Consider the following 26645-nt stretch of genomic DNA (forward strand, 5'->3'; position numbering starts at 1 on the left):
TTCTTATTTATTCCTATAGAGACAAATCTGTTTATATGTGTCATCTCCAATGACTGGTAAAAAAAGCTCATATTATGTGTTTTATATGGTCTGAAGGCAATAAGGAGCTTCAAGAGAACTAGGGTGTCTTAACAATAAAACCAAATAATTGCTTAGAAATTATTTTATTATTATTTGTAGTGTTTTAGATTTCTGAAAACTGTAGGCAGGGGACAATGTTTATACTTTTGGTATAGAAGTTCAGAGTGCAAATCACCTAAGAATGTATAATATATGTCTACATAAAGACAAATGCACTTTTGTTACATAGACAGATTGCTGAATTGTAAGAAAGAAATTTTTCTCCAGGAGCAATACTTTGCAAAGGTAATAGACAGAAATAGTTCAAATATCCTCAGTGTCCCACACAATATAAACAGGAAATAGCTGCAGAGTCTGAAATCTCAACAATGATTAAATTGAAAACCAGTGTTGACTGTTGGGTTTAGTACTTTACAGAAGAAATCCAGGAATATTTTTTTACCAATGCAAATTTTAAACTTCTAAACTCTTCAGTATTTTCAGATATGTAGAATATGGTTTCAGTTATGTTAACCAAGTGTATTGTTAGCAATTTTGGTGACTAAATTAATACATCATTTACCTGTTACTCCCTTCGGTTTCGGAACTGCCTGCTTATTGAAAGGTTCCTGCTTTATCCATATCTGTGACTTTGTTGGTTTTACATAAACATATAAAAACATAGATATGTAAAAAGTATAGACCTTCTGTTTACCAGTCAGTGTTAGACACAACTGAGTTACTGCAAGAGTAGAAGCAAAGCAAGATCTCTCAAACTGTATCTGTGGAGCCTAAGGGGTTCTTTGTCTTGTATTTCTTCAAATAAGGCAACATTCAATTCTGATTTTAGAAAATTCTGCAATGTTTAAGAGAAGTAATGGAAACATTAAAGAAAAAAAGAAACTGCTTTTTTTTTTCTCCTGGAAAAAGATGTCTAAAATTATGTTCTGCATTGATCACTGACTGCCAAATGTACAAATTAATTGCAAGGAACGTTCCAGTTGGGCTCAGTGCCAGTCATTGTGCTCAATGTCATTGTTTTCTAGTCTTGCCTGAGAGTTAAGGAAAGTTTTTCTAACATATCTCTTCAAAACACCTATTCAGTTCGGTAGAAGTGTGAAAAGAGAATGATGTTAGGACAAAGATAGCAGCCCTAGTTACACTAGGGGCTTAACTTCAGAGAGTAAGGAAGGCTGATAAACTCTAAACAGTTAATTCTGAAAGAATCTTATGGATTTTTTATTTATTTTTTTTTAGAAAGGTATTTAATACAAGCCAATGTATTTTAATGTCTTGTGGCTCTCTTTGATTCTTATCCTAGACCTCCAGGGGAAAAGACAAAACCAAGAAAATATTGAAGAAGCACCAATGTGAAGGGGGATAAAAACTATACTGCTCCAGTTCTCCAAAGTTTGAGACTGAATGAAGGCGAGGCATGGAAAAATTAATAAAGTTTTTTTAAAATATCGAAAACTCACATTGACAGCTCTCCTCTGTCACACAACTATTGTTAAATTACAACAAAAGAGAACCTCCTCTTCTAACCAAGAAGACAAAGACTCTATCAGAACTGAACATTAGCAAGAATTGAAATAATGTGAATAGCCTGAAGACATTCCAAACACTGAAATATTTTGGAAATACTGAAGTAAGGTGTAGGCACTCAGTGATTAAAATAAAACTTTACAAACCAAACCTTTCAGTGAGTCTTGTAATCCTCTTTAAGAATAAAAGCAAAAACGGACACAGAGAAAAAAGACAGAGAAAGATAGAGGAAGAGGAAGAAGAAGAGGAAGAGTTTAGGTTAGATATTAGGAAGAATTACTTTGCTGAGAGGGTGGTCAGGCACTGGAATGGCCTGCCCAGGGAGATGGTGGGGTCACCATCCCTGGAGGTATTTAAGAAACGTTTAGACATGGCTCTTCAGGGCATGCTCTAGTGCCCCAGATTATTGGTTTGTGGGTGGGTGTGATATGGCGGGGTGTTGTTTTTTTTGTTTTGTTGGTGGGAAAAGAAGAAAAGGAACTGCATAAACAATGGCATCCAGGGAAGGAAAGGGAAAGGAAGGGAAGGAAAGGGAAGAGTTCAGTTGGAAGGGACCTACAATGATGATCTAGTCCAACTGCCTGACCACTTCAAGGCTGACCAAAAGAGAAAGCATGCTATTTAGGGTATTGTCCAAACGCTTTTTAAACACTGACAGACTTGGGGCATTGACCACCTCCCTAGGAAGCCCGTTCCAGTGTTTGACCACCCTCTCAGTAAAGAAATGTTTCCTAATGTCAAGTCTGAACCTCCCCTGACACACTTTGAGTCATTTCTACACAAACTGTCACTGGATACCAGAGAGAAGAGATCAGCGCCTCCCTCTCCACTTCCCTTTCCCAGGAAGCTGTAGAGCACAATATTGTTGTCCCTCAGCCTCCTTTTTTCCAAACTAGCCAAACCCAGTGTCCTCAGCCACTCCCTACAGGACATGCCTTCCAATCTTGTTTCCAGCTTTATTGCCAACCTCTGCATGCATTCAAGTATCTTAACATCCTTCTTAAATTGTGGGGCCCAGAACTCATTATCATTATGATACCCATCTGTATCATAATCCTACTCCCTTCAGAAGAATCTACAAATGCAGGATAACCATACTACACATTCTTATTTAATCTGAGTTTAAAGAATAGACTGCCCCTTACTGTGGCGGTGTCGACAACGGACAACTGTACCTTCAATTTTGAGATTAATTTTTAGCTAATTTCTGGAAAATGCAAGGCTTTCTATTCATACTCTTAAACTCTCTTAAACTGGACTTGATCTTACCACAGTTATAGGTAGCACCTAAAGCAGGAAAAATTCATAGCACCACTATGTTCTAAATATGTAACAACATATTATATTTCTTTACTAGAAAACATTCAGGACATTGGATGTAGTTCATGTTCTAAGTGTAAAAATTGCTTAACAAAAAAAGTTTTTTCCGACATTAGCTGTAGAATTCAAGGCTTTGGTCTTTTAAAAGCTAGACAAAACATAGGAGGCAACATCCTACACATCTGTAGGAAGATGAAGTGTTATTCTTGCACTTACAAGGCATTTACTTCAATTTTATCTGCTTTTTATTTTACAGGCAAGCTCCAAAAGTAAACTAATTTTTAGATGATTACAAAACCAGGTTGTAAATCTCTGTCAAAAATGATAAATGCAGAAAGGGAAGAGGGTGAAGGAATTCTAAGAGGAGAATTAGGACTATTTGGAGATCATGTTCAAAATATTTTTTTCACTTTCTATTGCATATTTAGGAAATGAGTCATTTATTCATATTTTTACTACATTAAGTTTTAACCTTTGAAATTACAAACATCTATTAAAAGCTTTTGTTCTTAAGTAATTTATATTCCCCACTATGCCTTCATTTTAAATTTTCTATATTTGGAAATATGCACTTAAATAAAAACGGCAGGTAATGAAATCTTCTGAAAAATGCCTACATTAAGAAAGCAGTCATGTCAGTTAAAAAATTTCAGTACTATAAAATAGAAACTTTTACTGTGGATATTTTTTCTAGGTCACTCCATAGAGACAGAATAGGTAATATAAATCAGCTGGAGCTATACAGTGTTATTGGATATAACATGATAATTAAGTGTTATACATTTGCTGATTAAACAATTTGTTTAAATTTTATTTGAATCCCGCAGCCTATCACTGCGGTAGGAAGAGCACTGTTGTATTGCATTTATTAATGGCTTAGAAAATATAAATAATTCATGAAGTCATATTCTTAGAGAAGATATGAAATAGCAGATCATAAATTATTGCCTGAAACCCTTTTTTTCTGCAGTGAAATCTTTAATTTAAGTGAGTGGAGTGTGAAATACTCTTTCTAGATTCTATGTCTGATGAAATTATATGAATACTACTGTCTTCAAAATGTGCTTACTCCAAACATTTTAATTACATGCTACACAACTGACTGAAATTAAAAAAAAACAAACTAACTCCACTCTTGTTTCTGATTTGCCAAAAATAACAATAATGCCTAAGTTAAAAAATGTTTAGATTAAATGCATTGTGCAAAAGTTTATAAATAAATTTGTATGTGCAAGTGATCTGCACATTACATTATTGGCCAAATCTACTTTTTGGAAGTCACAGGTGAATGGGCAAATTTTTGAGAATCTTTAAGAACAATGTACTGTGAAAATATATTTTTTTCTCCAGGAGATAAAAACGTTTGTAAAAAAAAAAAAAAAAGACATATTATTTGATATTTCATTAGAATTTACAGAAAAGAGAGCTTTACTAAAAATGGCACTTCTGAATCAATAGAACATGACAGCCATGAAGTTTTGTTTCATCCTTTGAACTTAAGTGAGTATACTGATATCTCAGACCTGCAGCCAATGTATCTCTGCTGGAAGGCTGTTTATTTTGTTCATATATTTTTCTTTTTGACATAAAAGGTAAAACCTGTTTGTATCATAGTAGCTACCGGCTTTCTATTGGCACTATATAAATATACACTGTGCAGATTTATTTTATAAACTTCCATTACTAAATTTTGATACATGAATCTGCTTTACTATTGCAAGTTATCACATCTTTATATAATGGGTAGTTCTGTAAGACTTAGTTTGGCAATGAAATGTTGGTAGCTTTATCCACTTGGTATATTAACCCCAAAATACATTGTTTAATTTCATTCATGTCCTGAGAGCTGTATTTGATGCCCATGTACAGTGAAGTGTCTCTCTATAGTTGGGGCAGTACACATTTCTTTTAAAAAAAAAAGATAGTACATCTGTATGGAAAGATCAGAGACACAAACAGTTATATATGCTGTAGTAGGAAAAGTCATAGTTTGATCAGAGCAAGGGAAAAGTAAGTAAAAAAAATAGTAAAAATAAAGATGCTCATGTAACAGATTTAACTCACTATGTTTTGCAACTGAAATATTATTAATATTAATAGCACAATTTATTTTCTTGTAATAGCTGCACAGGAAGAAAGGATAAGAAAATGTGTATTTCATCTTTTTCTCAAGCTCTTTTTTACCTCCTCATTATCAGATATTATACGAACATTACTGCTATACAGCTAAAGCCCCCTCTTAATCTAATTCTGTAACTTTCCACAGCTCAACAATCACAGAGTGACAGTAGAGAAATTACTAGCTCTAATTTCTTATATGTGCAATATCTCTCAAACACCACTTTCTATTTTGTATTTCTTAAGAGTTAGAAGAAATATATGCAAATTTTTAGGATTACTTACACCTACCCTTTTTCATTTTCAAAATGTCAAAGGCATTACTTTGCATGTATCTCCACATATACGCAGTTTGTCTGGCATATACAGGCTAGTTCTGAGTTGCCACATAAGTGCAGATCATCTGAAAGGTGTATGCTCAATAGATCTGCTCGGATGGAATGGGTTTGACACATAAACTTGTCAGCCATTTATGTACTCCAGGTTCAACATAGCAATTGGCAATTCAATAGAAAATCTGCCCAAGCCGGATGGAAAGTAGCCTGCTGTCTAACACGCTGAAGAGAAACAGGATTTGGAAAAGAAATATTAACCTGAAACCACCACAGAAAGATGAAGATTTGCTTTTTTCCAATACATTAATTTAAATATATTTCTTCCAATTGGAAAGTAAAAAGAACATTAAGACTCTAATATAGAGTGCATAGAAGCAAATTTCTAACCTTTCATGTTGTTCACATCACATTAATGATGATGTTAATAAATACTCATTATGGAAAATAGAAATTGTCAAATAATATTGCTCTAGTTTACAGTATGTTGACCACAGAAAAGTCGTATTAACTGTGTTTCAGCAGGGCCTGAAATTTGTATTGCTGGATAGACTAGGTTTTCTTGAAAAAAAAGTTATAATTTATGGTTGATAAGAAGACCATAAGCATGTGGAAGTATCATAAACATTTAGGAATACTTTGCAATGGCAAATTTATCCCAACTGGGGTTTATTCAAGAAAAAAAAAATCAATTTTTAACACCTTTATCATGCATGATGAAGAAATTGGAAATTTAAAACTACTGGAGGTGATAAGTAACACTTTAGAGTATCTGTCATCAAAAGCAGAAGTTATTCTGCATACACAAAGGGGTTTTTCTATCCCCATCCCTTCCTCATTCTATTGCTTTCTGTGTTTTTTCTCTTTCTCTCTCTTCTTCCCTCCCTCTCCATCTTCATCCCCCAAGTGCCAGCTGTGGATGATGAAATGCATGACCACACAAGCCAAATTCCAACCACTAAATGAAATATATATCTATTTCTAAGAGATAATTGTAACTGATACATACTTAAATATTTATTATTAAAAACAAACTATACTGAATATTTCAAGCTTTATGCATGTTAACAAAAGTTTTCCTATCTACCAGATTCATTGATGAAGAACACAGGACAGACAAAATAGTGCCTCCTAATAGGATATGTCAAAAATAAAGCCAATACAAAACCCTGACATGAGGAGCTTCAAACTGGAAGGGAAAAAAAAAGTCAAAAGCTCTAGCAAAGCAAGTGCTGCATTCTTGGTTGCAAACCTATAAACAAAGTTGCAAAGACGGAAAATAAAGCACAATATACACAACCCCAGTAACAAATAGTTTCTCCTTATCTGCTCCAAAGTATCAGTTGTTGTCAAACATCTTATCCCAGGTTTGTTCTTCCCTTCTCTCTTTATTATGAATTCAGTTTTTCTAGCCTAGCACCAGAGGTGGCTGACAAGACTGTTACCTTAATTTATAAATATATATCATGAGAATCATTCATTGTATGTATAAGTTACCAAATTCACTATCTCTACTGTATTTTTCAGTGCTGCAGGTGTCATATGTGACATGTTAAATAAAGATATACAGAATGCTGCCTTGCACCGATTGCAAACATCAGTGTATTTTGTGGATTTTAAAGGTGCACACTGATCCTACTTTGTGCCAAAAGTACATCATTTCCAATTTCCTTCATTAAGGCTACATCTAAGCAATCTAAATGTTGCTTACTTCACTAATAATCAAGTAAACTGAGATTTTGCTTCTTCAGTTTATTCAGGCGTTGACACCTATACACCACCTGATCTGCTGGGTTTTTTTCTCCTCTTGTGCAACTTTCTTTCTCTAATTTAAAACTTTTACATTGTGAGCAGAGAGCTTTAACTGCTCAACACTAAGATGGTGCTATATTTGGGTGGTTGCATTTTCCAAGTGATTATCCTATCATAAACTACTCTGACAGCATATTTTTTTTGTTAGGAAAGCTTTTAGCTCTTCTGTTTGTATCTACTTAGACTCAAGCAAATAATGGTCTCACTATTACTCTATTAGCCTTCAAAAGGAGCTGGATATATTGCACCTGCATTCTTTGATGCTGTTCTCTAAAAAGTTACCATATCCATTCTCCTGTATTCAACATAAGGCCTGTACCAACTATATTCTACAAATTTAATCTTACATGCAAATATTTCTGCAATTTAAAAACACTACTCTTGGAGTTAAACCAGATATTTTTGTAAATTTGGGGAGACGACATCTGTGCCTCTAATATAACTAGTTCTGTATTGTTGTTCTGTATTGCTTAGAGATGTGTTGCTTCCCAAATAGGCACAAGCAGTAACATGTACTTTGTTTGTGAAACCATTACACTGTAGTTTTCTAAGCACTTGGCAAGTTACTCTTAGTATTATTAACTCTAAAAAGTTACTCGAGTTCATGTCTATAAACTTCTTCCATAAAAACTAAATAATGATGAAATCTATCTGTAGATTCTGTAGATTTAATCATGTCATAAGTTCTTTTAAAGACTCTGGAATTTTTTTTTCCTGTAGAAATAAGATTAGCTATAATGCATGAGTTTATTTGGTACTATCCACTGCTAGGTAAGATTTTCAAGCTTCAATAAAGCAATATAGTCTGCCTCACACTATGGATATGTAATTTCTCACTACTATTTCTCACTATTCTTTGTAATTTCTCCTTTCAAATGTGTGTGTGAACATTATTTTAGCAGAGCCTATCCAATCTCTTTCCTCTGAGACTGTGTGGTTAATAAACAGAATACAAAACTTTTATGAATGTTAGTTCTCTGGATAGCATTTTATAGATTCTGCCCTAACACAGGATTAATCTCTTATTCTTAGCTGTTCTGGGAAAGCTCCAGATGCTGTTTTATTGTGACTTCATTTATTTTGTGAAAACCTTACTTTATATGTAATGTTAGGTTCTGTTATATTTCCTTTTATGAAGGCCTCATCTTTTTTTCAGATCTTACTTCAACTTCTTTTGCTAAGTTTAATACTGTTTCTACTCTTGTTTTACCTCCTTTGCTGATCTCTGATTCCTGCAGGTGTGTCCTTTATTTGTTTCACCTTGATTCAAGACAATTGTCGGCTCACAGATACCCTTGTAGAACATCATTGTTTCTCTTGACACAGACAATTTGTTATTACTTGGAATATTGCAGATGAGTAAGAGCTCATAATGTCTATGATATGATTCAAAGTTAATGAAGAGATAGTGCATGCATACTGTCTCTTCTCCCCAAATAAGGTAGGAGACAAAGACCAAAAGACAATTTACTTGCTTCCTTGCCTCTTTGCACCCAATACCTCTTCCTCATAACTTTAACTCAAGAAGTCCATTTCTGGCTTTATCATTGCTTTTCATCTGTTGTTTTTTGTTGTGGGGTTTTTTTTGTTTTGGTTTGGTTTGGTTTTTTTTTCTGGTGTTTATGATACTTCTGTGATTACACATAGTCAAAATCACAGGTAAAATAACCTAAGCTCTCTGATTTCTATTACTTTGGCACTTACATGGGCACTTAGATTTCCAAGGCATGTTTCAGATGATTCACAAGTTTGCATGAAGCTTACTAAGGATTTCAAGCTATCACTAAGATTTAATTTTCACCATACTCAACCTAAATGGAAGATAGTTTTCACCCTCAAAATAACAAAAGTTGTATATATATCAGAAAATATGATATGCCAAAAAGAGCAGCAGAACTGTAGTCTTGTCCCTTCTGACACTTACATGTCTACAGAAAATATGCCACAAGAAACCACAATAATTGCTATATAGAATAAAAATAGATTCCTAACAAATAACTGTTAAAAGACAGAATGAACTGAATCATTGTTTCTGCAGGTGTCCGGGTGTCCATTTCCTAGCAAACTACTGAAATTATGAAAATTATAAAGATGTTATTAAAGTTGCAGTAAATACCTAAAACATAAGGGAAACTTATATTTGACACTACTAATAGATATCTCTTTATCCAAGGTATTCCAGTAAAGTTTAGTTCTTAACCTTCCTTACCATGTGACTGATTTACAGTACTGGACACAACTTTCCCTTTACAATGATTTAGTGTATAGTATTAACACACATAAAATCAGTACCAAATGTAAGACATATTTGAGAAAAACATAAAACCTAACCACATCAATCAAAAGGTGATAAATTCTTCTTAAAAATAAAGTTAAAGTAAATATTGGCCTTACAAAGAAGTCAGCAGAATGATCTTCCAATATTAAGTAGGATCATTGTGCAGTACTGACCGAGTTTTTGTGCTACATTGGTTTTTTAATCCCACCTATTCTGAAATCTAAAGCCACTTCCTCAGTTTGTCCTTTAAAAAGGAAGTCAGTGGGAATTCAGCACGTTGATGCTTGTTGAACCCCATCCCATGGATTCTAGCCACCAAACTAACGTCTGTAATCAGCTCCTAATCTTGCAACTAAAGTTTTGCACCTTAGTCAAGAACACCTGATTTGGAAAATATTTACAGGAGTAGAATTGCTCTGCAAAACCATATTTCACAAAGTTAATTCAGTATTACTTTTCTCTGTGGATTGTACATGGCTCTTTCCTCCTCTTTTAAGAATCTCAGTGATTAGCCCAAGCATTATCCCCATTTGCTAATGTAATCCTTGTACTACTAGCAGCTCATTCTCTAGAAAGATCAACATTTTCAAAACATTTTTTTATAATATAAAGTGTTGTGAAAAGTACTTGCTGTTGAACATATGGAAGGCACCATGTAAGAATAACATATCATATGAAAGTGTCCAAATTTTTATAATTTTTATAAAGCAACTATTTTTTTCTGTTTACAAAATTCAATAAAATCCATAAATGTTGATAAAACATGTAATGTTTTATCTGCAATTATGTAATGTTTCCCCTAGGTGGGAAAAAGAGAACAAGAAAAACTGTTAGCAAAGTAGAGAAAGCAATAGTTTATTGGAGCTTTTGTATGCTACTGCGGCAGCTGAGATTAATGAACAAAGAACAAATGGTTGACATATCACCTACCCATGGGAGTTCCAACGCCGTAACCTTTTGAGTCTATCAGGCCTCCAATCTGTGTTAGGTTACAGTTCCGCTGTGTGACAAACTCAATGGTTGTCGACTCCATTAGAAATGCATAATCAGAGGTAAGCACACGCTGGATACCTTCTTCATTACTTTTGACAAGTACTGACTGCCTCCTGCTACTCATGAAGGCCCACATCTTGTCATAAGTGGAGATTTTGGATTTCTGAAAGACAAATATTAGATGCAACATGAATAAGAATAATATGCTTATAAGAGTGAAAGCAGATTCTCAGTTTGTACATTGCTCTCTTATCGTATTTTACTACATGTCAGGTTTTACCAAGGCATTCTCCTAATTCTAAGGCTGTCTGTACCTTTCAACTCATCTGTATCTCGCATCTCATCTGTGTAAAAAAAAAAGAGCTGGAGAGATTCTCAAGAAAATATGCAATTTCTGTTGTTTATCTGAGTTTTATTCTACATATGTTTTTATGTAGGATGAAGGCCTACAGATATTTGAAGTCAGTGGGAACTATTAAGTATTTCACTGTCGCCAAGTTCATAACAACATTTGTGACTGTTATAGGAGAATCTGTGGATTCTGACACATTTGAAATTTTCACGCTTATTTCAATCACTCAGCCACTCCTGAGCAATTCTGAAAACCTAGTGAACAGTGTGGCAACCTGAGGTAATCAAAGCACTTACAGAAGGCAGTATATGGAGAAAAGGTAGAGGGCAGCAAACATTTTATTCACGGTATATTACAAAAATACTTGGAGAAAGATTTTAGGTAAGAAATATATCACAGTCTGGTCATACAAATACTAGTTTGCCATTCAGAAATTGACTACTCAAAGTCCTAAAAATGAATATACATTTTCTGCTTTAATATTCCCAGAATGCATTACTGTTGCGATAGGAAGACAGAGACAGTAGTTTGGGACAAAGTGATGCCGTGCAACTATAGAGAATCATAAAGGAGTTGCTTCCTTTATTTCACCTCAGCTTCTTTAAAAGAATATATTACCTTCCCTCATATTTGTAAAACACTGTGCTTAAGAGGTCATAACCACCAGATAAATTGAAGGTATTAGAAGTACTGAACATTCTATATTACATTTGCTCCATCTGTTTGATAATATTTCAAACTCAAGATGCATCAGAAAATGTTCAGTAATGTTAAGTCTTGCCTAGTAAATAAAATGTAGAAATACAGCATGAAAATTAGTTTAATCAGACTTTTTAAGGAGTCTTTCATCTTTTAATGTCAGCCTTAAAAGTAACTGAGCTGTCAGCTCTGGTGAAGATACTAAACAAAGATTGACACTACAGACTTTCTGAAGTTCAGCTGAGTGGCAGCCATAAATTCTGCCCGAGAGGAGAATTAGCAGTGTATGTGGAATAAAAAGAACAATTGTTTAGAAAAAAAATGACTTTGTCCCCCTGCTGAGATACAATCCAAGAGTTATTTCACTCTGCCTGGGGACTTAGCAAATCAAACATTTGAACTAACTCTAGTGTCAATGCTAACAAAACTGAAGATTTTTAGGACTCTGCATGTTACTGTATTGAAGATAGTCTGTGGCTGATTGCAAAAGATTTTAGTAACAATGAAAGGGGAGACTATTTATTGTCCAAATAAACTGTAAACACATAGAATAGAGAGCACCAAACAGATATGGTCTCTCCTCATAGGGTTTGGTTTGAAAAATCAAGTACTTCTTGCAAGCATTTAATATTGCACTGAAGAACAATGTACTTCAACAAAGCACATCAGCTCTGTAGGAATTTAAATTACTATGCAATACAGAAAGGATGGAAAATAAATGTTTTTCAATATTTGTAAAATTTTACTAAGAACCTTCATTTAATTCTTTTAACTTACAATCTTCACCCCAGTATACAAAACAAATATTTTTGTCACTATAAATAATTTAGGCAATATAAAAAATTGGCAGAGAAAACAATTTTAGTAAACTGTTAGATATACATTGTTGATGCATGTTAAGAAAAAATTGAAAAATTTAAGTTAGCAGTAAGAAAATCAAGAAAGAATGAACTGTAATAGGTATGCATTTCTAGATTTCTGTTGAAAAAAATAAATAAATTCCAGGATGAAAACACGTTAGCAAGGGGAATGGTTCTCTATTGAAGAAAAAATGAGAAGCATGGGGAAAATTACAATACCTTCTAAAGGACAAAGAATTCATATTACAATGACTGATTTAATCAGCTAGGAGGAGGCCACAACTGCTGTTGAAAAGGAAGCAACAAAAGCCACCACCAACACTATCCAACTTTATAAACAGTTTGGAAAATGGTATTGAAAGCACCCTCACCAAGTTTTTGGATGACACCAAACAGGGAAGAGGTAGATACACTGTAAGAAAGAGCTACCACGCAGAGAGACCTCAAGAGGCTGGAAAATTAGCATAACAGGATTGCATGAGGTTTAATAAAAATAAGTGCAAAGTCTATCAAGGAAGAAAGTATCCCAAGAATCCATACTGGCTAGGAATTGACTGGCAGGAGTGTATCTTGGCTGAAAAGGACTTATGGATCCAAGAAAACAGCAAGCTGAACAGAAGTGATCAGCCCATGCTTGCAGCAGGAAAGTAAACTGCAGGCTGTATCAGCAAGACCATAGCCAACAGAACAAGAGGTGTGATTAATCCACAATATTTGGCATTTGTCAAGCCACACCAGGAACACTGTGTCCAGTTTTGGTCCTCCAAGTTCCAGAGAGATGTTAAAATTGGAGTGTGTCCAACAGGGTGATCAGAGGGTGGGAGATCTTAACAAAGAAGGATTGATGGAAGTTAACATTACCATTGTGAACTTATGTAGTTTATGCATCAAGCCAAAGACAAGCCCCTTATTATCCAGGGAAATGTGTGGGGTTTTGTCTTTTTTACCATTTAGTCCTTTGAAATTCAAGTAGGCTCATACCAATTGTTTCATTGATGACCCCTTGGAAATCCTGAAGACCAGTATGGAAATCCAAGCTGAACTGTTCATATGATACTTTTATTTTATTCACTCCTTATTCATTTTCATAAGTTTGACATTTTGTTTTAACATGACCTAAATCTACATAGCTCTGAAATAAGCTAGAAAATGCATTTCTGATGTTCTTAAAATGTCAAAAGCACTAATGTATCTCAAGATTTTTTTCTAAACATAAGAAGGCTAGATGTCAAATTTAGGTGAAGCAAACATTATAGACAATCCTCTTATAGCTCATAGCTATTCTAATACATCTAGGGTATGTCTCCAGTATTTCAGGCCACAGAGGATTAGTAACATTCATGGAGCGATAAACAAAATTAATTCTATAGATTTAAAATCATAGTATGACAAGCTTGAAGCTGAGAAAACAAACCAATGGCCTAAAGTAAAGAATATTTTAGGAATTCTTTAATTGTCCTCAAGCATTATAAGTACAGGAAAATTCAAAGATATGGCTGTCGGAAAGAATTTGAACACTTGCAGAAGTGAAAAGAAATTGTAAATAAACATAAATATCCTGCTCATTTTCTTGAACCATCACCAAATGGAAATATGTAAAGGCTGATTCCTACTATTCAAATACGTATCAATGATCAATGTGTTTGCTCCATTGTACATTATTTGTACTTCTTGTTTCTGTAATTTATATGTCTATACACTGATCCACCTCTCAGTTCTTCATATGAATCTGATTTCTTCGGAATAGGTACTGTTTTCTCCAAACTTCTCAATGTTTCTGAAGTGGACAATGATGGGATTCTGATCCATTACTGAGACTTTTGAGCTAAACAGCTATATATGCAAATAATGACAAGTCTCAGAATCAGCTACAGGAATCAGAATGGAAGATATCAGATCTTACTAATTTTTAAGCATTACACAGTGTCACTACATGTCCGGTTTCCAGATGTTTTGTTTTAAATAATCCATTTAAGTTTGTTTTAATGACTGAAAAACCACCTAGTTTCTTGTAAGCCTTAACTGATTGTACAGTCCAAAAGTAAGTGCTGCTTTTTGAGGCAGCAGAAGCAGTACATTTACCAATATGTGAGCACATTATGTGTAAAACGCAATTTGGTCTTAATTGCATACCTGTGTCTAATGCCTCCATGATATAATATGATGCTATAGACATTCCAAACTCTGCATTCACTTACGTTCACTGCACGGTTTTGAATCATTGCTATGGGGTAAGGCATAGCTTTTACAGAGCACTATGCTAATCAACAGCAACTTAAGTATACTGAAAATATTATACATTCCTCCACCTGTGGTGGACTGCAGACCAGATTTAAATCAGCTTAACTGTCACCTGACAGACAGACTATGTTGAGACAAATGAACTTCTCAGTATCATCTGATTTTCTGACCAGATTAGCAACGAGTTATAAAAATTACCTTTGTACTGCATTTTCTTTATTGTCTCCCAGAACTGTGAGACTGGCTTTTTCCCTGTCATCAAAGGAAAGTGAAAAAGACACTCTCCATTTTATCAGACTGGTCTCATTGACTCTGACCTCAGGGCATTTATTTTCTTCTATTTTTTTTTTCTTTTTTCCCCTATTTTTTCAGAACTGCTGAGGCCTGAAAACCCCTAAGTGAACCAGCCGATTTAGATTTTGTTGCGTCAGCATAAAAACAATAAAACCAATGCATACAGCATTCTCTCCTCCATAACGGCAGTTTTCATGGTCCATAGAGCACAAATGAAAAAAGGTAGGAAAGGTGTTTCTGCCAAGAATAGAGCTACAAGGAATGAAAAATGCAGTGCTCAGAGAAAGACATTTTTACTCTTACCCCCATTGTGCTGACATTTTGTTTTAAAAACCAAAGATTTTGAACAGATGTTAAATATTTAAAGTAATTTATGGTTAAAAAACCCAAACTCTAATGCTATTGAAATGTGTTTTCACTAACAGCTTTGACCTGGAAATAACTAAGTATTTTATAGATCCAAAAACATTAATGGACTTCAGAAAACTTCTTTGCCTTTTATACCACAATTATTTATAGTCCTCTACTGAATTATAACTAATGTCACAATGGTTGTTATAAAATGTGGAAGATGATATGTGTGATATTTCTCACACTTCTGTAGGTTTTTTCCTTTGTACATAGGAATAAGACATTAAGGAAATTTAATCTGTTTTTAAAGCAGATCCTGTATCCTGCATGTTCTGTAAAGATAAACCCACTTCTGCTCACTCTGCGTGTTCTCTGATACAAACTGCAGTACAAAACTCCACACTTTGCACTGTGGCTGAAAGCAATCTCCTTTTCCAAAAGCAGTAAGTGCATAGTTTCATCATTGGGACTGAGCATGAAATTTACAAACACTACTTTAAATATTTACCTCTAATAGTGTAAGAATTTTTCATACTGTGAATTTAACAATTGCAATCTCACAGCATCTACATTGGCATTGAAGATTTTTGAGCAATGTTCAAAGCAAAATTAACATGCACTATGTGCAAAACAGTCTGTTGCTGCTGTCATTTGAAACTCATCAGGCAGCACTGGAAATAAAACTCACAGCATTCAAGATCTCTTTAAATGAGCAGAAGTGATAGAAAGCCCACTAACCATTAAATGCTAATTTGTTGCCCAAAACAGTTAGGAATAAATATTGTTTCTTTATCTCCAAAGATTTTAAAAACTTAATGGAAGTGGGGTTTTTTTGTTGTTTTTTTTTCCCCTTTTGGCACCTGTCAAGCAGCAGCATTAGTTATTGCCTGTAATGACAGTCATCAAAATAAGTCTAGTAGCACATGCAGATTGGTGGGTTTTTTCCCCTAATAAATTCCCCCATCAGTTCTGTTGCCACACCTAACAACAAAACATCCAAAAGAACCGATAATTTCAAGTATTTAGAAAATAGTTCATGTAAACTATTTGCCACCTATACACTACTATAAGCCAGCACTGAGGTATTCTGCAGTGGGAATTGGATTTAGCATGCAGTACTTTTTTATTATAGTAAGTAAACTATCAACAACACTGGACCATATGTGCTAGCTAAGAACAGCTGAATCTTTTTCTGTACTCATCTGACCTTGGTTACTAGAAAATTGGAGTTAATTCAGGTAAACAGGACTGATGCCATATGGGGTTTATATCAAAGGTATAGAGGAGTGGTAGGATACTGATCAGAAGAACCCTTTGTTTGTTGGTAAATCTGTCAGGTCTTGGAATAATTCTGGCAGTTATATCTCGAAACACTTGAGGTCTCCTGAATGACATACTTGAGAAGACAAGCAACATAACACTTAAGGAGCTGCTTTCCTCCATCAATGAAGAGACTAAAAAAAATTAAATACTACAGTAAAAGACTCGAACTTTTCAGCCAAACCGGATGCTGAAGAATATATTATGAAGAATTTATCTGCATGTGTGGATGAATTTATGTGCATTTGATTAGTGATCTGTACAAGAAATACGAGCAATAATAGAGTTATAAGATGTAGGTTTGAGTATTTTTTAATGTAGAGTCCCCAGAAGTTGATGGGGAAAACTGCAGTACTAACAAAATTGTATAAGATATCAAAGGTTAGAGTAAAATACAATTCATGTGTTTATTTGCATACTGCAATTTGGACACCTGTAATAGGTCAGTATAGGCAGTGTACACACAACTGGTAATGTAGTTTAACAGAGAAAAGGATATAGTATAGCTTCTGAAGACTAAGGAAGTTCTACAAAGGCTCTGCTTTATTTATAATTTGGAACAGCCAGAACAGCAAGTGTATGGCAGAACCAAAGGGAAAGGATTCTTTTTCCAACATTATTAACTGGTGTGTTCCAGTTTTGTCAGGGAGAAGGGTGAATAAAATAATTGGGAATTTCCAAGGAAAGAAAAAGGAGGGGAAAGTTCATCACCAGTTTATCAGTTTAACCATTCAGTGACTTAAATCAGTCACGTTAGTGTTTTCTGTTAAATAATACACCAAAGCTTAGCCAAAGAAAATTCTAAGATTTCTCAGAAAAAAAAAAAAAGAAAAAGAAAAAAAAAAAAGACCATTTTGGGTAGGAATATTCTGTGTGGTCTTCTGAAACTACTGAATCCAAAATTCCAAAATTTTATGGTTTTTGCAGAGGAAAAGCAAAAGTAACATCAATGAAATCTTCATGCACTGTATTTCCACTACCCTATATCAACTACAGAAACTTGTGCTGTTTGAAATATACCTATAAAAACATTCAGTTTGTGGTTTCAGTAGAACCTTGGCTACTATGTCATCTTTAGGAATAGGTTAGATTGAACTTTAAATTGCAAAGTAATTTTAATTTGATCATATTTGACATTGGCTGTAGGAACAAATACTTATTTCTGTGACAACAATGAAGTGGCCTGTCAGGTTTGCACTGCGAAGTGTTAGTCATATAGTGTGTCCTGAGCACTGCAGCCTGAAAATCATGGATGTTCTATTCCTGTTACTTGCCCTGAACTCTTAGAACGGTCAAGGTGAAAAGTACTGTAACCTCTTATTCCTTCCCTTTTTCAGCATTTTCTGTGTGCACCTACGATGCAAACAAAATTCCAAGTGTAGGCTTATTAAACATCATCTTCAATGACAGATACCAAAGTTAAAATGGTACTAACATTGAGCCATATCAGCCAGAACAAGAAAGTAAGAAGTTAGGCCGATGCGACCTTCCCTTATCCCTTACATTTTTTATTTTTTTGCTACAGGAGCAAATATGGCATGTACATATCCCACTTGAGACAGAAAAGGAAACTTCAGTGATAAACTAAACTTAGTGAATTCAGAATTCATTTAAGCCTCTTAGTAGTATTCAGAACAAATTTCTACAAGTCAAACTTCTATTACAAATCTAGTACACTACTCTGATGTTCATTATTTATACTAATATTGTACAAATTAGAGAAGAGGAAGGATATAAGTGGTAAGTACTTGCCTTACTTTCCCCAAAAGTTGAAAGTTCTTCAAAGCCTATTAAATACTTGAGAAGATAAACAAAAAAATCTGATTTTTGTCTTACAGAAAATCTTTGTATTTCAACAACAGCAGACATACTGAATTGCAATGAAAAGCAGAGTAAGAAACTGTGAAATGAAATTTCAAAAAAGCATTAAATAATGATGCATTAGGAACAAAGGAGACAATGACAAAAAAAAATAAGAAAGAGCAAAATTTCATATTGATTGTTACTTGGCAGAAAAAATCAACACAATAATAAAAATAAAAAATTAACCATGGAAAAATTTTATTTTACAAAAAATTATTTTTTCATAGAGAATTCCTCAGCAAGTGTAAAAATATTCTGTGTTACTCAGCAACATTACTCATGTGAGAACTAGAGATGCCTTAAGGATATTTTAAGCTTTCTAACTAAAAATTTCTACTAATACCAGCAGTGGAAGACTTCCATTTTTGACTAAAATACTAATTTACATGTAGGTATTTATAGTTACACACACTAAAATCAATCCACTCTATTATCTTACATGATTCCCATGACTGGAGTGTGGCTATTGAGGGCTACAGGTTATTCAGAAGAGACAGACGAGGAAGGAGGGGTGGAGGTGTTGCCCTTTATGTCAAGGAATGGATAGAAAGTGAGGAGATGTCCCTAAAACGTACTTTTGTTATTCATCCACTAAAAAGCTAAAGGGAAACACAATTTCTAATGAAGTTTGAGCTTCCATTAAGTTAAATTTAGCTACATTTATATTAACACCTTTGCTAACTTTCTTAACAAAACAAGCCAACCTTTTCTGAATGATATCAAATTATTCTGTTGAGTAGTTTCAAATAATAGCTGAGATTAAATGTTTAACTTTATTCTTTATTTTGTTGTTTTATTTAAACTATTTGTGAAAAGCCACAAAACTCCATTCTAGGGACTTTTATGGAAACTAATCTGTGCATAACTATTTTAGAAACCTTCAATGAATAATAACTAAATATGTAATAAATTACTATAGTAAAAGTTAATATTACATGTGACTGACTTGATGTCCTGCTGTTCATATGTGTCACATAGGACTGAAAACAATGGCCAAAAAAAGAAGTGAAGGCACATAAAATTAATAGAATTTATTCTACCTTTTACATGATACCAGTTATATTTCTCTAGTTTCCATGTAGTTTGACAAAAATAAATAGTTGCACTGACAGTGCTTGTGACTGTATTTTGGCATGTGTTACTGATGCCACTGTCAATGCCTTATCATAGTAAGATTATTTCAGGTGACCCTTCACTGCTCACAGACAGCTTTGCAGAGATCAGCTATGAGTGTGAAAGCCATTGTGTTGGGAAATATGTTGTAGCAACACTGCAGACCTGACTTCTTTGCATATTCCAAGAAGAAAAGCATCCAAAACAGTGACAGTACAACCAGCTTCCAACACAAAAAAGCAGATAAAACTTTTTGAGGAGGTAAGGAAATAGTTTCATCTCTGTTTTGAATATTGGTCATCTGCTAAGGTTTCTTAAAATGGCACCAATTAAAATAATAGATTTTTCTAAAGAGGACCTGGATCAGCAGTTGGACGAAGGCACCACTAGTTCACTTTACAATAATCAGCTACAGAGAGATAATAAACATTATCTGTCAGCAATAAAATTAATAAAGAAAAATAACCTGCTTTAAGGTGCATAGCTTTATAAACATCTTTTAACTTTAGCCATAAGACCTTAATCAATTATTATTATTTCATTTTAGCAATAGTTGACTTCAGCAGTGTGCATAAAACACTGTACATTCAATGTAATTTCTCAAATGGGGACAAGTACTATAATCTTGTTAATTTGCATTTACATTCTTATAATTTGATTCTCTTTGGTGTTTAGCCAACAAAGTTGCACTGAATCTTCCAGTAAGGTGCCAATTTACACAAGATCTCTGAGAAGTGTATATTCTCTGTTCATCATGACAGATGTGATAGTATCTGCCAATAGATCTGCACACTTTGTCCATTCAGATCATGGAAGTATTTGCTGTAATTCTAGGATTTTTACTTTTTTTTCCAAACATATTCTATATTTAACTTTATCCTACAAAGATGGATAATAACCAGATATTGTGGTATTCCTGACAGTTTTTGACTTTTACATCAAAGACACCTAACTCAGAAATGATTAATTCTAAAGAAACAGCAAACAAAGAAAAATATATAGAAGTGACATTCCCACACTCATAGTATTTTCCTTGCATTATGATTATTTCCATTTAATTTTCTCATTTTTAGTAAAATGCAAGAACAAAGAAAATCTCAGTAACTTGCTAATTTGCTCTTCTTCCTCCAGGATTGCATAATCACACAGCATGATTCTTCTGGTTTTGCCTGCTATTAACTATTATCCTAATGGGACTTGTATTTCCTTCATTATTAGGCTCAGAAAAAAAATTGGGCAAAAAAACCTTGACACTTAAAACAATTGTCTAGCTTGAGTGAAAGAGGGCTAAACCTTTGAAATGGTTCATCTTCCATTCTAGGACAAATATTGCAGACACTGAAGCTGGTAAGGGAAGGGAGAACCAGCTCATTATGTGTTATTAACGGAATCACTGCCCCCTTCCTGAATGCTTTTTTGTAGATTTCTTCCAAGCAAGGACCCATTTAAGATGCATCAATTCAAATAGACATAGAACATGCAAGGAAAAAAACTATGGAGGCTAGTTCCTCTTCTGTGAGGAGATGGCATATATACTATTGCTCTGGATTACCACAGCAACCGCAGAATCACAGAATTGTTGAGGTTGGAAGAAAACTGGAAATATCTAGCCCAAAATCCTGCTCCAAACAGAGTTTAAATAGATCAGGTTGCCTAGGACATTGTCCAGGGCTTGAATATCTCCAACAATGAAGACTCCAAATTCCATCTGGGCAACCTGTTCCAGTACTTGACCCTCAGAGTGAAAACACAGGCTTTTCTCATGCTTAAATGGATTTTCTCATATTTCAATTTGTGCCCATTGCCTCTTCTTCTTTTGTTGGACACCACCAAGAAGAGTTTGTCTCCTTTTTTACACCCTCTCATCAGGTATTTATAAACATCAATCAATGTCCCCTGCCCCCAACCTGTCTTTCTTCCAGGCTAAAAAAACCCAGATCTCTCAGTCTCTTCTAATCACAGGTGCTCCAATCCTTTAATGCACTTTGTTGCCCTTTGTTAGGCTTCCTCCAGTACAATACTGTCTCTCTTTTACTGGGAAGCCCAGAATTGGATGCAGCACTCTAAATGTGTCTCACCAGTGCTAGAGAGGAAAGATCATCTTCCTTCACATGCTGTCAATGTTCTATCTAATGCAGCCCCACTGGTCAGCCTTCCAATCTGTACTAGTATGTGGGGTCATACCTTCCCAGATTTTTGGCATTTTCTTGGGTTGACCTGCATCATGTTCCTGTCTGCCCATTTCACCAGCCTGTTGAGGTTTTTCTGAATGGCAGCACAACCATCTGATCTATCAGCTATTCCTCCCGGTTTTGCACCATCTGTAAACTTGTGGAGGGTCCACTCTGTCCTACCATCCAGGTCATGAATGAACCTGTATAGGACCCAATATTGACCATGGGGACATACTGTGTGTGACAGATCTCCAGCTGGACTTCAAGCTGAGCCTGGCAGCTCAACCAGTTTTCAGTCCTCCTCACTCTTGACTTATCTGGTGCACACTAGACTAGATACCCTTCTTTAAGGATGCAAAAGAGCAATTTATTATATATTGTCCTTTCCTTGTGTTGATCTCTCCTTTAAAGTCTAGTATAGGTATTTAAAATAGTCTATAGGAAAACTATATACAAAAGACAAAACAAAATGGATTTCTGCTACACCGAAGGGATATCTTGTTTGTATACCTCTTTTGCCTACATCTTCAAGTATTAAAAGTAAATATTTTTCTCCATGTATCTCTATGACTGCACTGTTTCACTTGTTAGGTGCTATGACTTGGTTTGAGACTCTATTCCTCCTTACTTTAATTCCGCCTTCTCTACTGTTTACAGGTGTTAGATAGCTAACACGTTGAGAAGCCAAAACAGTGCCCCTGCTGCCCCCAGCCTATGAGTAAAAGTCAGTCATTGAAAAGCTTTTTTTTTTTTCTTTTTTTCAAAACCAAGTTTTCATAATTCTATTTCATCTTTCTCTAGAATCTTCCTTAAGTCTCTTCCTATTGATCAGAAAAAAAATGGTTTCTCTTGATATTCCAGTCTTGAGTGCTTGTCTTACAAATCTTTACTGAGAATTTATTAAAAGTTGCCCACTGTGCCTTAGCAATTTGAAGATGATTTTGTGACCTTTATGTCTCGCTTTAAAAATTTCAATCTGTTTTAAATCACTAGTTTATTTGGGGTTTTTTTTCCTGTTTGTCTACACGAAAATACTCTTTTTTCACCTCAACTGTTTTGATCCTCACACACATATAGAATGATTAATGCCTAAAGGAGAGATATGTTAAGCATTTGCTTTGACCAGATTATTTTTCCTTTTTTTTTTTTTTTAAATTTTATTTTATTTGAGTATTTTTTGATATGTATGAATTTACTTCAGACTGGAAGCTGACAAGAGGCTTATGGCAATCTTATTTTCTTCCCCTTTAAACAGGCTTTATCTAAGCAATACCAAATACCATAGCTGCAGTGCAGCAGCTTTTCTTCTGGATTGCAGGGTAACCTATTTACTTGAAGTATCAAATGATGGAGAAGGGACTACTACAAGCTCATGAATAAATTTACTTGTCTTTGGGATCAACCTTTTGACCTCCTTGAAGACAATGATTAAGTTATTTCTTACTGTCTAAACAGGTGTCCTAGACCGATTTACAGGTTATAAATTATTCTGCTTCATTCTTTTTATCATCCATTAATACAAATATGCAATGCTAAGACATAAGAAAGCTAACAAATCACACTCATCAATGGATGTAAAATACACCAGCTCACTGAAACCATCTTCTTTTTTTTTCAAATGTTGCTTCAATATCTTGTAAGCTATAGTTCATTTTTATTTACTTCTCCCGGTTCTAATAATCACTAAGAAATTGGTACTAAAGCTATTGTCCTTTTAATACTTGTGTCTAATTAAATTTATTTATACTTGGTTTTGAAGTCTTGGGATCTTTTTCTCAGAGAAAATTAAAATTTCAGACATTTGCAGGAAATTGTGTCCCTTTAAAATTATTATCTAAAACTAACAAAAGACCTACATGTTACGTATTTCAAAAATTAATTCTGTATATATTGTATGCATTATATAAAATTAGTATAGACATTGACATTTTAAAAAGGAAATGTCTACAGGTATTCTATATCTGTGAGGAACTGTATGTGGGGACAATGTTACCTTTGAACTGCAGAATATAAAGAATTTACAGCTTGGTCAGAGATCCGTAACAGAAATCCAGCCTGAGCTGGCTAGTTTGGAGTGGAGCTCAAACAATGGTCACAAATAAACATCAGTGAGAAATAGAAGATACTTTTTTTGTGAGCACACAAACATAAATATTATGGACCCTCTGATATGATATTCCCACAGAGAAAATTTCTGCTAGTCTTTCTGCCTTTTACTTAGAGTGCTTGATTGAATGGCATCAGCTATATTTCTATTTTCCCTTAAACATTTCAGTAATTCATTAAAACACTTATGCAATATAGGAAATCACTGGTATTAGCAAATCATGTTCATATAACCAGTAGTCCATGCCTTCAATTCTTGACTCTACAGAGCAAATTGGCTAAAACATCATAGCGATTGATAAAACAGCTCTCATCCACTCAGAGAATCTTGGAATGGTTTGGGTTGGAAGGGACCTCCTAAGAACATCTAGTTCAGCTTCCCTGCCTTTAGGCAGGGACCTCTTTCAATAGATCAAGTTGCCCAAAGCCCCACCCAACCTAACCCTGAGCACTTCCAAGGATAGGGCATCCACAACTTCTCTGGCAAATATGTTCCAGTGTCTCACTACCCTCACTGTAAAAAAAAAATCTTCCTTGTATCAGATGTCAAAAGGCCCTGGTAAAATGTCTCTCTGGTTTTCTTATAAGCACCTTCTAAGTACTAGACACTAGACACTAGACACTACTGTCTCCCCAGAGCCTTCTCTTCTCCCAGCTAAACAACTCCAACTCTGTAAGACTTTTTTTCAGAGGAGAGGTGCTCCAGCCCTCTGATCATTTTTGTAGCCCTCCTCTGAACCCACTCTAAACCATCCATGTCTTTCTCATGCTGTGGCTGAAAAGATATTACCAGAAACAAGACAAAGTCAGGCACTCAGAAACTGAAATGAGTTGAAAGAAGGCTTAGAACTCCTAGAAAATAATTGTGTTTATTGAAACACAAGTTTGTGAACCTTCTCTAGTCACTGATTTCCTCTTTTAAGCAATACAAAAAAATGAAGTTCAGAGAAGAGACTGCGCTGAAGTAGTAGTATGTATCTGTCTAGGTAAGTCTAGCTGTGGAATAAGCCATTTTTTCTTAAAGAATCAGCCACTACATTTTCTCTGAAGCATCCTTAGTGTTCATGACCCAAAATAAAGAACATTTTCCAAATGATCAAATTTAAGACTTCAGCCTGAACATGACTCAACAGAAAAATATTTTTGTCCTGGAAAGTTTTTGAATTATCAAACATTCTTAGAGAAAAATCAACATATTAGCCTTCTAAAGATTTCCATTGATTTTTTTTTTTAATACAGTTAAGCTTAATTAGTAAAGGTAACATTGGGGAAAAAAAAAAAAAAAAAAAAAAAAAGAAGCGTTACAAATCGACTCAAGTAGTCTCATAAAGCAAATGCACAAGCAGTGGGTCTAACTACACCTACAGTGCTGCAAGCATTTATAAGGCATGTACTTAAACTAGTTATAATGCAGACCTCCAACACTACATTTAAAGATAGCTAATTGCTTTTCCAACAGCTAAAGAAAAAAAAAAATGGATCAAATCTTTTCCCATAATTTTAAAGACAATGCAGGACATAAATACATAGAGATTTGTATCGTTTTTCAAGAGCTTGTTTTTTAGTACATAAACCTAAAGCTCTACCTCAGAAAAAGCATTTAAATGTACACTTAAAGCAATGATATGCTAATTGTGACTAGCTCTGCTGCTTTGCTCTGTTGCAAAAAAATAAAACATAAACCATTATTTCTAAAATTGCTTCTTAAAGCACATTTCTACTTTTTAAACCAGAAACAGTTTGTGTTGGCTCTCCCCAATATTTTAAGCCTGGTTTCATAAGGAAACAAGGATCCTGCGATTGCTTTATCTGTCTGCCAAATACCTACAAGTTACTTTTAAACACACTGGGGAAATTTAAAAAAATAAATATAAAAATTAGTATGAAGCATTCTCAAAGTCTTGCTTAAATAGGAAAATGGAAAATAAATAGCAATGTATCATTTTACTGTATTTTACATGTTGCATGACACTTCAACTTCTAGAAATTTTGAAGCATTTCTCTGAAATATTTAGGAAATATTGTAAATTTTCAGTAAATTTTGAGCAGTGTAGGCTTTTGTTTCAAAGCTGTTCCTCACAGCAGCGGAATAATGTTTTTTATGGTCTGTTTTCAGTATTTTATTGATGTTTATAAAAATAAATGCAATGAACACGTACTAGTCAAGATGGGCTTTAGACAGTTACAGAATAAACAGAGTTTTCATGCCCTTCTAGGCCCTCAGAACAATTTTGAGATAATACAGTCATTTCACCCATGGGTGAATTGTCATGCTCCATCAGTACGTAAGCTACAAATACCACCAGTTGAGTTTGGTTTGTCCAAAGAGATCTCTCTCCCTTTCTAAGAAACTGGTGTTTAAAAAGCTCCAGCCAGAGCTTTAAAATCATGTTGGCAATAAGGACAAAGAAGCCTTCACTCTTTGAGACAAAAGGAAGAATGAGGAAACAGCAACAAAATTGCACGGCAAAGGAAAATGCACGGTTTCCCCCTTTCAGGAATTTACTACACTCCTTTCACTTCTGTCCAAACAATCCCTTTGGGTTTTGAACACTAAATAAATTATAGAGATCCTCTTATGAGTCAGAGCTGCTTTGTGCAACATGCATTCTTTCTACACAGGCTTAACCTGAAAAAGGGATTTAAATATGTTTAAGCAGTCAACTGAACAGTGTAAATCGACAAATCTCACGTGTCTGTTTTCTCTCTGTCTCCAAGCAGCCAGTTCTTTGGAAGCCAGTTCTTCTGGGCTCATTTTTATTAGATGGTCTGGAGTAACCTCTCCTTTCAGTACTTTCTTAAATAATATCTAGA

At 34.5% G+C, this 26645-nt stretch overlaps 1 protein-coding gene across 2 annotated transcripts in view; it reads right to left on the minus strand.

Moving 5' to 3' along the window:
• Positions 1-26645, minus strand: part of GRIK2 (glutamate receptor, ionotropic, kainate 2) — a 354035-nt gene that overhangs the window by 24957 nt on the left and 302433 nt on the right. For both annotated transcript variants that reach the window (XM_014964600.1, XM_014964601.1), the window contains exon 14: positions 10396-10621. In XM_014964600.1, the coding sequence (XP_014820086.1) occupies positions 10396-10621 (226 nt within the window). The remainder of the gene's footprint in view (positions 1-10395; positions 10622-26645) is intronic.

This window comes from Calidris pugnax, unplaced genomic scaffold (genome assembly GCF_001431845.1).
Source record: "Calidris pugnax isolate Ruff unplaced genomic scaffold, ASM143184v1 scaffold219, whole genome shotgun sequence".
NCBI lineage: Eukaryota > Metazoa > Chordata > Aves > Charadriiformes > Scolopacidae > Calidris > Calidris pugnax.